The 13,581-nt window shown below is 43.4% G+C and overlaps 1 protein-coding gene and 1 non-coding gene across 4 annotated transcripts; both read right to left on the bottom strand.

Annotated features, from left to right (window-relative positions):
* Window positions 1–1,335: 1,335 nt before the first annotated feature.
* RBMX (RNA binding motif protein X-linked) lies at window positions 1,336–12,695 on the bottom strand. Of its 3 annotated transcripts, none has more exons than XM_074147061.1 (9): window positions 12,619–12,695; window positions 11,251–11,377; window positions 10,937–11,043; window positions 5,327–5,498; window positions 4,115–4,231; window positions 3,642–3,756; window positions 3,390–3,515; window positions 3,210–3,313; window positions 1,336–2,705 (listed from the first exon to the last, which is right to left on the bottom strand). In XM_074147061.1, the coding sequence occupies exons 2-9, from the start codon at window positions 11,357–11,359 to the stop codon at window positions 2,398–2,400; spliced, it is 1,158 nt and encodes a 385-aa protein (XP_074003162.1). In that variant the 5' UTR covers window positions 11,360–11,377; window positions 12,619–12,695; the 3' UTR covers window positions 1,336–2,397. The 3 variants fall into 3 exon arrangements, with proteins under 3 accessions (XP_074003162.1, XP_074003163.1, XP_074003161.1); XM_074147062.1 differs by having other exon boundaries at window positions 3,210–3,298; window positions 12,619–12,652; XM_074147060.1 differs by lacking the exon at window positions 12,619–12,695 and adding an exon at window positions 12,210–12,221.
* LOC141465136 (small nucleolar RNA SNORD61) lies at window positions 11,119–11,192 on the bottom strand. Its single transcript, XR_012463268.1, has one exon. It is a non-coding gene; the product is annotated as a small nucleolar RNA SNORD61 (small nucleolar RNA).
* Window positions 12,696–13,581: the final 886 nt, after the last annotated feature.

The raw sequence follows: 13,581 nt of genomic DNA, 5'->3' as shown, positions 1-13,581 counted from the left end.
CCCTTCGAGAAATGCCTGGAAGTCTGCAATTTAATCTAAGGACCTCCACAGAGATTAATGACTAATCAAAGATTATACTCAGTATAATCACTAAATTGCTTGTTCCGGACATTTAACAAGACTGATTAAATGTCTACACTGACATTCATTATCCCAGTTCAAATTTTTACGGTCTGATCTTATGAAGATACCTAGACTAAGTGCTCTCTACAGCATGATTTATAAAGTGCATTTGTAATCGTATTTTAGGTTCAATCATACCTAAACAGGACCAATTTCCGCAGACGAGAAGTCTCTGTCATTCTTAAACCTTCTCCTCCAAAATTCAAAGAGAAAGTTGAAAATACTATTTGGTCACCAAGAACGTCCATCCAGATCTATACACAGAAACAGCAGGAATCCTCCTTTTGGCTATTACACCATAGTATAATATTTACCTTACATATTGGTAGAGGCACCACTCATCTCTGCCCATCAGCACAGACGAACTAGCGTTACTTCAGCGATATCTTCTAGAAGTTATCACCCTGCAACCAAGAGAAGATACAACCAGTTGAGAAAAGTACATTTTACGGCACGAGTCAGCCTACAGTGCTTCCTTCCCCACCCCCCTGATTTCAAAAAAAGTCACAAGCTTGGGTTTTGCAGATTATTCTGTTGCAAGTTTTACTATTTCTCTTTTAAGTGGAGGAGGATTCACTGGCTTGGGATGGACTGGGATGGCTCAGTAACAGGTTGCATGGCTTATGGATTCTTTCCTTTCCAATGGTGCACTGCCATGTCAAATCCATAAGTTGAACGACAAAATTTACTGAGGACTAAACAGTAGCACAAAGCTTTGGGTTTGTGATTATTTTTATTTTTTTTTTAGTTGGAGGTCTTCACGTCTACTATATTCAAGAGCATCTTTTGAACTTCATGGCTTTACCTGAGTCATAGCAACTTGCCACAGGTTCTGCCACACGTATTAGACATCCCTGTAACGCAGTGTCAAACCAAACAGAGTCAGGCATCCAACTAAACGTCAAGTTTGCAATGGCTTGCTTCAAACTCCCAATTGCTGAGCGGGTATTTGTCAATCTAAACCAATTCCTGATTTCACAAGGCTTTAATTTTGTTAAAATATAGAATATGCAGCCTCTTTAAGCATCTTCACTGAAAGATACTGGGCACAAAATACCCCCTCCCAACCCTACTTTTCAATATTCTGTCTACAGTGAGCTGCACTATGCCTTTAGTTTCAAAACTGGTGCCATAAATTGCTTTTATCCAAGAAGAAATGTTGAATTTGGAGAACTTCTAATGTATTGAAGCATTTCCTTTTTTTTTTTTTTTAAACCTAGACAGCACTTCCATTGCCATGACGTGCAGCTTGTCTTACTCTACTAGCAGAAGGTAACTTGGTTCAATTTTGACTTAGACTGAAAAACTAGTTTGCTTTGCTTACCATCTTTGCTGTTTCACAGGCATTTGATGCTTTAAATCAGCTGTGGAATGCTGAAAGATTCACTTGTTTTTATGAAGCCATAAGCCTTTGAGAAGTTGGAGAGAAAGACTTCTTTGCTTATCTTATTTTCTCCTTTGGAATCAAAGATGTTCCTTTAAAAGTGAAACACTACAGAGTTGCAAAAATTTGAAACAGTATGAGTAAGCATCGTTTTGCAGCTTCTTTGATGGAATTGGTCAATTTTTTTTTTTTATTTTTACAGTATTCTGTAGCTGACTTACATGTACATAATTTGGAAGGGAGATCTTTTCAAACTCCCCATTAATCAGTAGGAAGGCAGAAAATAGTATTATCCACTTGCTTTTTCAGGTTAAGTGAATGATCTCCTCTACTTTTCTTTAACACAAGGATCAGAAGACATTTCATTTTGTACTGGGAACACTGTGACTTCAAATTCTAGGCAAAACTGAACTTTGTGTGGAATATCCCCACCACCCTCCAAATCACAAGCAATATTTTGTTTAAGAATGAGATGCTGAACATGTAGAACAATCCATCTCCATGTTAGATGGTTGGATGTTGTGTGGAAGATCTTAAGAACTGCTTGTTCCATTCATGAGGAAAATCAGATGGGAAGTGTGGCATTTCAGGGAAACTTTACTTTGAAAATTACAACACTAGTACACAGCTCAAGTTTTATACATTTAACATCTGCTTTTTGAAAGAAATGTTAACAATTTTGAAATGAAATTAAACATTGGTTTAACTTTTCCTCACAAAAGCATCAAAGTCATGGATGGGAAAACTTAACAGGCAACAATAAAAAAAGGTAAAAACAACTTTTCCTTTTAGTAGTCCTCTGGTAGTAAAGATAGAACAGCTTCCACTTCGCTTTTTTTTTTTTTTTTTTGAGAAGTAATCTGTCTTGGTCCAAAAGTTTAAGAGTGTTTTTAGTATCTGCTTCTGCCTCCACCTCTATCGGATCTGCTTCCGCCACGGCCACCGCCTCTGGGTGCTCCGCGGCTCGAACTACTGTAAGAATCACGAGGAGGTGGATAGCCCCTTTCCATGGATGGGGGAAGACCCCTGTCTTGTCTTCCAACACGATCACGGCCACTTGAGTAGACATCACTTCTGCTGCTTGAGTAACTTTCTCGGCTTCCATATCCATCTCGTGTGCTGCCGTAATCGTCATAGCGACTGCTTCCACCATAAGATGGCGGGGGCCCTCGTGCAGGTGGAGCACTACGTGAGTTACCTGCAGGGTCAATGGTCAGGTAATATGGCAACACCATAAGTTATATATCACAATTTCAATCTGAATTTACAGAACTGCTGTATTTAAATGTTTACTGCTACTCTTTTGTATGTATCGAGATGTTCTTAATATAATCTGCCACATTAATGGTATTTAAAGTGGGGATTGCATTATCAGGCAGTGAGTGGATTTAAAGACTCTGAAGGAATGAAGACGGTGTTTATTCAGGCAGGCTCTTTACTGGGCATTCCAGAACAGCTTGTTATTTTAGAGAAGAAACTCAGCCATATTTTCCAGAGAGAGTTGCAATTCTGAACTGTAGACTTTGCTTCTTTAGCTTATAGCTTATTTAACAAGATGATCAAATGATAACCAACAACTGCACTTTCACTGGAGGGGGGGGAAAAAGCGTGCCACTTCCCCCTAAACCACGAGCAACCTAGTAAAAGTCCATTTTATGACATCTGTACAGATTACTACGTGATCCTCAAAATGGATTCTTACCATAACTCTCATATGAATCTCTGTAGGAGCCACCGCTTGGATGATCCGAGTAGTCTCTGTCACGTCCTCCACCGTATCCATCACGATCACTATAGGAGGAAAGACTACTAAGACTTAGTACAAATCAGTAAGATCGCAGCAAGAATAAAGAGACAGGGAGAAAAATCCAACAGTAGGTACCTATAACCCCTAGAGGGGTATTCATCACGTGAGCTGGAATGACCGTAATCACGATATGCGTAGTCTCGTGGGGGTGGTGCATAGTCCCGCGTATCCCTAGAACTGGGATAATCTCTGCTCGAATAACTACAAAAACAAGAATCCGGATGTTAGCTCTAAGTCAGGACTCAAAAATCAGGCCTTTAAGTCAGGGATCAAAATCCCTTCTCTGAACAACCATCCCCCCCAAACTGAATTAGTAAAAGAACTTACCCATCTTTAGTGCTATAGCCATCATCTCTTGGAGACATATAGACATCTCTTCGTGATGGCATTGGTTCTCTGCGTGGAGGACCACCATAACTGTCTCTTCCACGTGACACAGGAGCTAAAGAGAAACAGTCCAAACTTTTTCACACCCAATTCACAGGAGACTCAGGGCAAATAAGCATCAGCAGACTGTTTAGAGCGATTTAAAAGTACCTCTGGGCCTACACTTACAATACTTTACATTTCTGCTTGTACAGTTTTAAAGCAGCACTACAATGAACATACTCATCAAGTCACACCAAGTTGTTCTCAACAGTTACAAAATGGTATCGATATGAAAAGAACCAACAGATGAGAAAACCAACACACTACCCCACTGCAGATTTAAGTTAGAATCAATGATTTCCAACAGTTTCTGAAGAAAGACGAAGGTGCTACAGCTGACTAAGCAACAAAATAATTCAGCAAGTCCTTACCTCTTCCTCCCATGCTACTGCTACGCACTGGTCCTGAAGGTGCAGATCTTTTAGGTGGAGGGCCCCCACTTCGTGGAGGCGGACCTCTCTTCATGGGAAGTGGTCCTCGAGAAGACCCTAGAAGGATAAGCCATGAAGCCACTTGTTATTTCTGCGATACTTGCCTGCATGGCCCTACAGCCTCAACTGTAACAACTTAGGCACTGTTACTACCGCTATGTGATGAACAGTAAACCTCTAAGATTAGACCTCAAAGCCCTCTCTTGTGTTTTGGTCACTACTAGGTGCTACTGGCAGAAATAAGAGCCCACCAAGTTAACTTTTCCACAGCCTAAATTCCTGCCAAGAGCTATCTTTTAGAACTTACTCAAAAGCCACAGGGTGTGACACCAGGGAGAAAGACGGCTGATATCTGTAATCGGTCACAGCTTAAGTGCAAGAAGTTACTGTTCTCAGAAGACAAGAGCCACCTGGGAAGATGTACTAGAGAAGATCCTACACAGAGAGGGAACAGAGGCACTACAGAGTCTGTAGAACCTACTACACAGACTCGTCAAGACAGGAGTTTTCACTATTTCCAGGGATTTTTTTCTGCATTACAGCTTTTACTTTTTTACCTCAGGTGCTGCTTGCTTTTTCTTTTAAGCAACAGTTTTGATACTGAAAAGTCTCTGAATAAATAGCCGTATCTTTAAAGAATATCCAGTATCAAGTAATGTACTATCTTTCCACTTCAGAAAGCTTGAACTCAACATGCTATTTTATTAAGACAAACAAGGCTTAGCTGCCCTAACTCCCACTATGATCTGGAAGGATCAGTCCTACAATTTAGTAAGTTTAAACCTCTTGCTAGTAAGAATGAAAGGCAGTTCCCTTTCCCTGGTGGAAGAGAATCGCTTTTTCAACTTGAATACCAGAAAGCTTCCTTCCTCACGTGCAGGGCAGGAGTTTTGCTTTTCTTTCATAGCCAAAAGTCAAGTGGAGTGTTAGTTGTAGAAGGGAATCTTCGTATTTGAAAGCCTTTTCTTAAGGTGTACTTGCCTAATCAAAAATTTGACTAAACTGCCGAGACCGTTATTTCACCATTTTAATAAAGAACAGGGAGTGCACTATTCGGCTGTTTGACTTTTTTTCCAGTAGGATTATTGTCATCTTCCAATGGGATTGTCTTGTATGTTGTCCAAGTATATAATGAGAGAGGTAAATACATACCCAAGTGACTCCCTCTTGAAGGTGGTCCTCTCGCGCCACTTCCGCCTCTTCCACCTCTAAGGCCCCTGGGAGGACCTCTGCTTCGTGGAGGGGGTGGCGGCCCACGCCTACCACCACTTTCAAAGGATGGCTTGGTTGCTTGTTCCACTTTAATTGCTTTCCCATCTAATGACTAAAGAAGAAGCTGCTTTACTTACTGCTCAGTCATGTTTGTATTTCTTAAATTAAGCCCCTCTTGCTTCGCTATTACAGGGCTTCCATTTTATAAAGTTAGAGCAACTCTAGAACTGATTTCAGTCTTCAGTATTAGTCCCCATGTACTCAGCAGCATGTTGGGCCTAATTTCTACAGTACTTCATTCTTGTGGTATTGATGAGAAAAACAAAAACAGAGCAGCATCAGAAAGGACTTTCAGTGAAAACACAAGTGTCCAATGATTACGGCAGCCCCATGTCATTTATTCTGTAAATGAAACAGGATTTATGATCTCCAATTTACTTTCAATTGCCACGGACTTTTGTACCAAACTAGGACTGCACCAGTAGTTACAGGATTAAGCTGAAGGTATCTTAGCTTCAGTTGGGATTTCTGGCAATGGGGAGGCCGTTTAGTACATTTTCTTGATGTCCTGATAAAACGGTGATCACTGAAGTATTTAGAAGTAATTTCAGCATCTACAAAGCAGACAGAGTATGATAATTCACCCCTCTTTTCTACTGTTTCAAGCTGGGGTTTCAAGGAAGGTGACTGTCACAATTTACTCTATTACTTGCTTTTCCAGAGTGGAGGTGCTTTGGGGTTGGTTTTTTCTGTTTGTTTGGGAGTTTTGTGGGGAAAAAAAAGTGGACGCTTTTTCAAAATATCAACCTGCAATAACAGGAGCTCTTCAGCCAACTATTATACCTTAAATATGAGCAGGTGGTAAGACATATTGAGTAAGTCAACCTAATTAATCAAATTTCTGTGTCATCTTTCAGACACCAAACATTTGGTAACTATAGCAGAGCCAAGATCACAAGCTCTACTGACATTAGGTTACTGCACATCTATCCTGGCAAACATTGTTCATTTGCCTTTTTTAGCAGTAAATATCTAACTCTGCTATGACAACTCATTAATTATACAGGCAGTGCTGTTTACTGCACTTCTTTGCTGCAATAAATGACTGCTAGTAATGTCTTACTCTGAATTGGTCATAGTTGTTTACTGAGGTACTGAATTTTTTTTGTTCTCTGCTGAAACCTAGCCCTCTCTGAAATCATCCACTTCAGTGGCTCATGTATTCTGCCACCATATGTAGTTATAGTTACTGTTTGAAAAACCTACGTGTATATCCACAGGTCCAACTCGATCCATTGTGAGGGGCAAGAGTTAAAAAATACTAGCAAAAAACATAGTGGTCTTGGCTTTGACTTAAAAATATTTTAACTTATGGAAGGTTTCTCAAAAAGCCTTTTGGCATGACGGGCTGAAACACTCCAGGTGGGAGCATTAGTACATCTAATCTCTGGAACTTCTCAGTTTGTACCACATCGTTTTGCCATCATCCTTCATCTGTCTCACTCATCCTTCTCAAAGCAGGAACAGTGGGCTTGAAGCCTTAGGCTGTGCCAGCACGACCACTGCTGTCCTCCATTTCGTGGCAGATTCCTGACAGCTTATTTCAAGTTTGGAAATCAAATACCATCCCCTTCTGCTAGCATGGGTTCTGAAAACCCATATGCTAGGTCCAAGTTCTTTCCTTTTTTATGCAGGAGGTCATTTTCCTTAGGATTGCTCCTCCTGTTTCCTTCTGTCTTGCACTTATGCATCTTACCTAGGTAAAATATAAGGTCGGGTTTTTTTTCACGGCTTTATGCAAGTAGTCTTAAAAAGCTATGCCCAAGGCCCAGAAAGACCTTTCATTCGGTCCAAGAAGATTCTTTTTTGTTGTTAACCAGAAGGTATTTGTCAAAGTTTGTCCTATTTTAAAGCAGAGGGGACACCTTCATTTTATAGGTTCTTAAGTCAAAGAAGAAAGGTTTCATCTCACTGAACAGACAGAATTCACACAAGCCATCTCATAGTAAGAAATTTTTTTCCAATGAGCCCAAAGCACCAGCTGTCAACACCAACATTCATTAATTGGTGTTTATAACCTTGATTCAGAGTGTTACAGTAGCATTTTTAGTATGATATGGGCACCATAAAGTGTAGTCACCTCGGTGCTGAAAAGCAGGAAAGTCATTTAAGACATGAGTCATTTATGGATAACAGATTGGCAATCGTAAAAACTCCTACATGTGGAATGAACAATCTATACGGCTTTGTGAAGTGAGGCAAGGAACCTAACCAAACAGAATTAGAGAACTGTCCTGCAAACCATTCCACGTTCCAACAGAAAAGATGAATGAAATTTGCAAAGTTTTGGGAGTGGGGCAGAAATCAAGTATTCCGAAGAAACAGACACTTGCATGAAACTGCAAACTAACGCTGCACAGGGCTTTCCTCTCCAATGGAGCACTTTATTGTTGATGCTGCAGTGACTCCACCATTACTGCATTTTCCTTGATGGCACATCAAAGGGGCTTCCTTTCACCAAATTATTCGAGAACTGAAGATCATTTCTTATCAGGCTTATCTTCTACATACCGCATCATTTCTTCACCAGAAGAACTGGAAACACTTTATGCTGATTAGAGGAAGACAACTTTCTGTAGCACTGAGTACAGTTCAGAATATTGTTTGCATTGTAGTATTTGCTTCCAACCTTTTAGCACAATCCAGCTGGTTTGGCAGGTCTACACTGGAATGAAGTCTTTGGCTTGTTCCAGATGTTTTCTCTAAGGTCATATTCTCTCTTTAATTATCTATTTTGTCTTCAGGACTTAAAACCAAAAGCTCACTGCAACAGCCTATTGCACAGAATGTCCATTACAGACCTGGGGTATTCACACTCGTGTCCAGATAAGCACATGCATTTCATGGCATCAGAACGTAGACTTGATTTCCACACAATTAAGTTTCTTCTTAAGGCGGCTAATAATTTATTATGATAAAGTACTTCTAACATTTCTTCAGTGCTGCTCAGATAATGCTAACATGGATCCAATTCTGCAGAGAAAGTAATTTAAGTGAAAAATCTCCACCCCCGCTCCAAAACCATTATCTCCTGACCTTGTTCTGCAGGACGGAAATTAATCTTCAACAAGCAGGCTTAGACTAGTCTCCACTTGTCCCATTTTAGCATGAAATATAATTAACCCTCTTCCTTCCCCCCACCCAGAAAGGAGCAAAAACATTAGATATTTGCTTTTCATGAACATCTGCAAAGCAAAAAATCAAATCCAAATTTACTCTTGCAGAACCTAAGTCGGCCTCTTCTCCTGGCTGCAGCTTTGAATTCCTTTGGAACGAGCAACATGCCAGCAATGCAGATCTTCCCCATGGCTAGACAGGTCAACCGACTCCTTACAGACAGCTTGAACTATTGTCTGCACAGGGCTGCTACTGCTTCCCAAGTGCCTGAAGTTCTCATGAGCGCTCCAATCCCTCATTTCCAAATGGACATGGAAACTCCAAGTTCTGATTTTTTGCAATGATCTCTTCCCACAGCACAGCTCAAACATTGCACCTCCTCAGATCTAGAGCACAGTCTTTTTGAGGTACAAGAAGTACTTAGTGTCCAGATGGCTTTCTGAAGATGAGGAGAGCATGAACATCTTCCACATCTTTCATATCCATGGCCCAAGCCAGACCAGTACAGAGCTATATACAGCAGCACCTAAAGGTTTTTGTTAAAAAGGTCGTTCTAGGCCAAATCCTGTGTGAGGATGTTCTTTTCACACGTTATTTGCTGTTCAAATGTCAAAGCAGATGAAGGCATTTTTAGATTTGTGCTGTTGAAGACAAACTGTGAGAATGACGATCCATGAAGCAAGTATTTTCTAGCATTTCTTGACAGTGATGCAGACGGTGAATTCCAGAACATGTAGACATTACCTCAGCCACAAACACCCAACCTCATTTAGCTACTTGACTAAGCATTACCTTCCTGAACGTTTACAATGTGACCAAACACATGCCACAACATTCAAGATTCAGAACAGTTAGTGATTATTTTCAGAGGTATTTTCATTGGAAAGCTGCACTCCACAAACTCGGGATTAGTGACTGAACTCCTTTCAGTCTGACAATTAGCTGTTGGTGCTTGAAGTTACCTTAAGCAAGGGTTCAGTGTAATGACTACTTCAGAGGAAATCAGTATTTTAAGAACTGCAGCAAACTACACAATAGAGAAATAAATTCAATAAAAGGAGCACCTTTAAGGATGTTTAGGCTGGTACAGAAAGGACATTATCTGACTTGTCACTCTCTGCCTTGACACAAACTACTAACTTGTTTAAAAAGGAAGCAAGTTTCCTAAAGAAAGTAACACTAACTGTCATGAGGTCATCCTGAAGTACCCAGAAAATAAATACACACAGCAGAAAACCTGCTATAACACAAAACAGAAGTTTACTACTTGTGTTCACTGTGAACACTAGAGCAAGCTCATTTTCTTATTCAAGCGCAGATATTCGTTATGCTTTACTGACTGCAACGACTAACATTCTTCTTCCACTTCAATGTCTTACACTAACAAGAGAAACAGCTACCAAAATCCCAAGTGTTAATCAGAATCAGTAGAGGCTTCTTCACCTTCCATGAACATCTCAGAGACACTGCTTAGAAAAAGGCCAACACAGTGTGACCTTAACACAACTGTTCAGATTATGCACGAAAAGACCAGAGTGGAATTCAAATTAATTAAGAAGATGGCTTTCACGGCCTAAAGAGACAGTACCTCTATGAAGATAAGCAGCTGTTGACGATTAAATTGCTAACTTGCACTTACTTTTCAAACACACACTGAAACAGAGATCACAACAGCCTACAATCCTTCCACAGACTATCTTGTTATTTATCTCAGAACTTTGGTTCCAAATTCTCAGGTTTTTCTTTTTAAAGACAATACATACACATTACATTTTTATTTCCCCTTAAAGTCATATCATCACACTGTAGGGTGTAAACAAGCAAATTCAATTGCTGGCTAACTGCAAAGCTGTTCCACATTAACTGGCAAGATGCTTATAGATCAAGAGCAGATTGATGATGCAACTCACAGATGTATGAGGATATCTACAGATTAGCAGATAGTGCATCAACACTCCAGCACAGCAGGGAAGTCACATGAAACCCATGTTACAGGAAACATTTAATAGTTTTCAGGTAAGTCACTTCCCTGGAGTGTAACTTACACAGTACTGCATTCAAATATGATCAAACATTATAGGAAATGTACAAGAATGAAGAGCTGACTACTAGAAAGCTCTCCATAACCAATTAAAAAAAGAAAGTGAGAGACTATGACTGACAGCCAGACTTCACCTTCTACTGTCAAATCCAGAATCATGAGAAAGTGATTCCAGCTTCATGGACACAGAGACATTTTGCCAAATTTAAACTCATGACTTGTCTTCAGGATCTTCTCACTGTCTTTCCAATTTTTATTCCTAGTTTATTTACCCAAACATCGATATTGCTGGTCAGTAACAACGGTGACATATAATTGGTCTTAATTCCTACCTTTCCATTCATATCTCTGGCTGCATCTTTTGCATCTGCTGGACTCTCAAACGTGACAAACGCAAATCCTCTGGACTTGTTGGTTTCACGATCTTTCATTAAAAGGACTGCAGAAATAAAGTCACATTAAGTTACCCTTTTCTATAATTAGGCAGCAACACTTCACCTTTATTTAACCTTTTAAGCTCAGAACTTCTTAGAGGACATGAAAGCAGCATCATATCAGATGATCAATGCCAAAAAAATTCATCACAGCTATGTTGTTACTTTTGATGTTTTAGTATCTTAAAATAACAAGGTTTTTTTCTTTTTACCTTCCACAATGCGTCCATATTTGCCGAATACAGCCTCGAGGGCTTTCTCATTAGTTTCTGTGTTCAGGCCCCCAATGAATAGTTTCCCGGGACGATCTGCTTCAACCATTTTGATTCCGTAAATGACCTATTAAAAGCACAAGGCTGTTATTAACACCAGACTGCAACAGAGACTTCCACACCACCTCATGTAATATAAATTACTTCTTTCCTCAACAGCACAAGCACATTTTCTTGAGCAAGATGTCAATTAAGAGATACAAAGTATAAAGAACATTAAAAAAATATTTTTAGACTGAAGCAACTAAAAGTAGTACTGCCTTCAGTTAATTCTTCACGTTATACAGTCTATTTTCAAGGAATTTACTTAATACGTCAAAATAATACCAAATTATTAACTTTAAAGTCAGCTTGGCCCAGTATTCTAAATCAAGTTCATTCTTTAAATTATTTAAAGAACAATGACAGGACGCTTAAGTCCTGGCCTAAACAACATGTCAGCCTGAACAGATACCAGGACCATCACTGTAGTCCAACACAGCAAGGCCACGGCTAAGGCAAGGAGGACCGAAGAAAAAGAGCCAGACACAAAGACAAAGCAAAACCTCGAAATGCCTGGCAAAACGCCTGGCGCCTGTGGACAAACGTTACCCGCATGCCTCCCTCCAGCCCAATGGCGGGAAAGCCCGCAGCGGCGCGCAAGGCGGGCCTGCGCAGCTCTCCCGGCACACCATAAGCGCCGAGACAAAGCCGCCCCCCCCGGGCAGCGGGAGGCCGGCGGGGGCCGAGCCGCAGAGGAAGCCGCGGCGGGGACCCGGCCGGGGAACGGAGCGGGGAGTAGGGGGCGTCAGACCCTCCGCCGTCTCTAGGCACCTCCACAAAATGGCGGCCACCTTTGGCAGGGACACTTCTCCCTCCCGCTGCCGAACGACCACCTCGGCGCTAACCCGGCCGCGCACCTCAACCCCCATTTTGAACTATCCGCCCGGCCCTCCGGGCGCGGCCGCCGCCGTCCTTTCCCTCCGTCCTCCCCGGGGATGCGGAGGCCCACGCGGCAGGACCCCGAGCAGAATCCCCCGCACCTAAAATGGCGGCCAGCGCGCCTCACGCGGCTGGGACCCCCCCCCCCCCGCCCCAACACAGCCGCGCTGCTCCCCCCACCCTCCGCGGGGCCAGACGGCCTGGGCGTCAGGCCCGGCTCCGCCGCGCCTCGCCTCGGGCCCGCACCGGCGGCCGTGCGGAGAGCAGCTCCCTCACCCGCGGGCCGGGCCCTCCGCCGCCTTCCGCAGCCCACCTGCGCCCCGCAGGGCCCCGCTTCCCCCCTCCCCAGAGCCCCGGGGCCTGCTCAGCTCGACTGGCAGCGCTCACCTGCGCTCACACCGGCCTGCAACTGCGCAATGAGGGCGAACAAAGGCGCTGCAAGCCTTTATACCGCTGACGTCACCGGCGGGCCGGGGCCCCGGATGCAGGGGGCGGCGGGGCCGGTAGGGGGAGGCAGCGGCCGCCGCGGCGCAGGGCTGGGAGTCAGCGAGGGGGGGGCGGCTCGACGGGGACCGGGAGAGCTCCGTCCTGCCCAGGGACCGGAACCCGGAGCGCCCCGTCACGCCCAGGGACAGGGCCTGAACCAGCCGGGCGTGGGACGGGGGGCATGAGCCGCCATGAGCGGGAGCGGCCGGGTCCGCCCGGCGGGCAGCGGTTCCCGCTTTGTCCGCTCCCCGTCCCGCTCCTCGGCGGCATCCCCAAGGAACGGCCCTGTCAGCGGTTCGGAAGCGAAATCGCCCGCCGTGGGGTCAGATTAATCCGGGGAGGTGTTCGTGCGGGAGCTTAACCCTATCCAGCTACAACAGTCTCAAGGTGGTTTTAGTTAATTAGCACGTGTGTGTGTGTCAGTGCCCCTTCCTCGGAGACTTAAAATGAAGTGAGTGCAGTTTAAAATGAAATACGCTGTTCATAACACAAAGTTTTGTGCTGGTTGAGTTGGAGTTGTTCAGCCTGGAGAGGAGAAGGCTCCGGGGAGACCTTAGAGCCCCTTCCAGTCCCTAAAGGGGCTCCAGGAGAGATGGGGAGGGACTCTTGATCAGGGAGGGGAGCCACAGGACGAGGGGGAATGGTTTTAAACTGAAAGAGGGGAGGTTAGATCCTTAGATTAGATTCCTTAGATTAGATGTCAGGAAGAAATTCTTTGCTGTGAGGGTGGTGAGACCCTGGCCCAGGTTGCCCAGAGAAGCTGTGGCTGCCCCATCCCTGGAGGACAGGGCTTTGAGCAACCTGGTCTGGTGGGAGGTGTCCCTACCTGTGGCCCATTCCTGCTCCTTGAAGAAGGACCCTCAG

The sequence above is a fragment of the Numenius arquata genome, chromosome 5 (assembly GCF_964106895.1).
Source record: "Numenius arquata chromosome 5, bNumArq3.hap1.1, whole genome shotgun sequence".
In the NCBI taxonomy this organism is placed as follows: Eukaryota; Metazoa; Chordata; class Aves; order Charadriiformes; family Scolopacidae; genus Numenius; species Numenius arquata.
The sequence above is the reverse complement of the archived record's forward strand: the minus strand, read 5'-3'. Positions and strand labels throughout refer to the sequence as shown.

Coding starts and splice junctions, on each gene's coding strand:
- RBMX (XM_074147060.1), bottom strand. Junction 5,499..10,936: donor CCAGAGATATGAATGGAAAG/GTAGGAATTAAG, acceptor CTTCTTCTTTAG/TCATTAGATGGGAAAGCAAT. Junction 3,757..4,114: donor CAGTAGCATGGGAGGAAGAG/GTAAGGACTTGC, acceptor GTTTCTCTTTAG/CTCCTGTGTCACGTGGAAGA.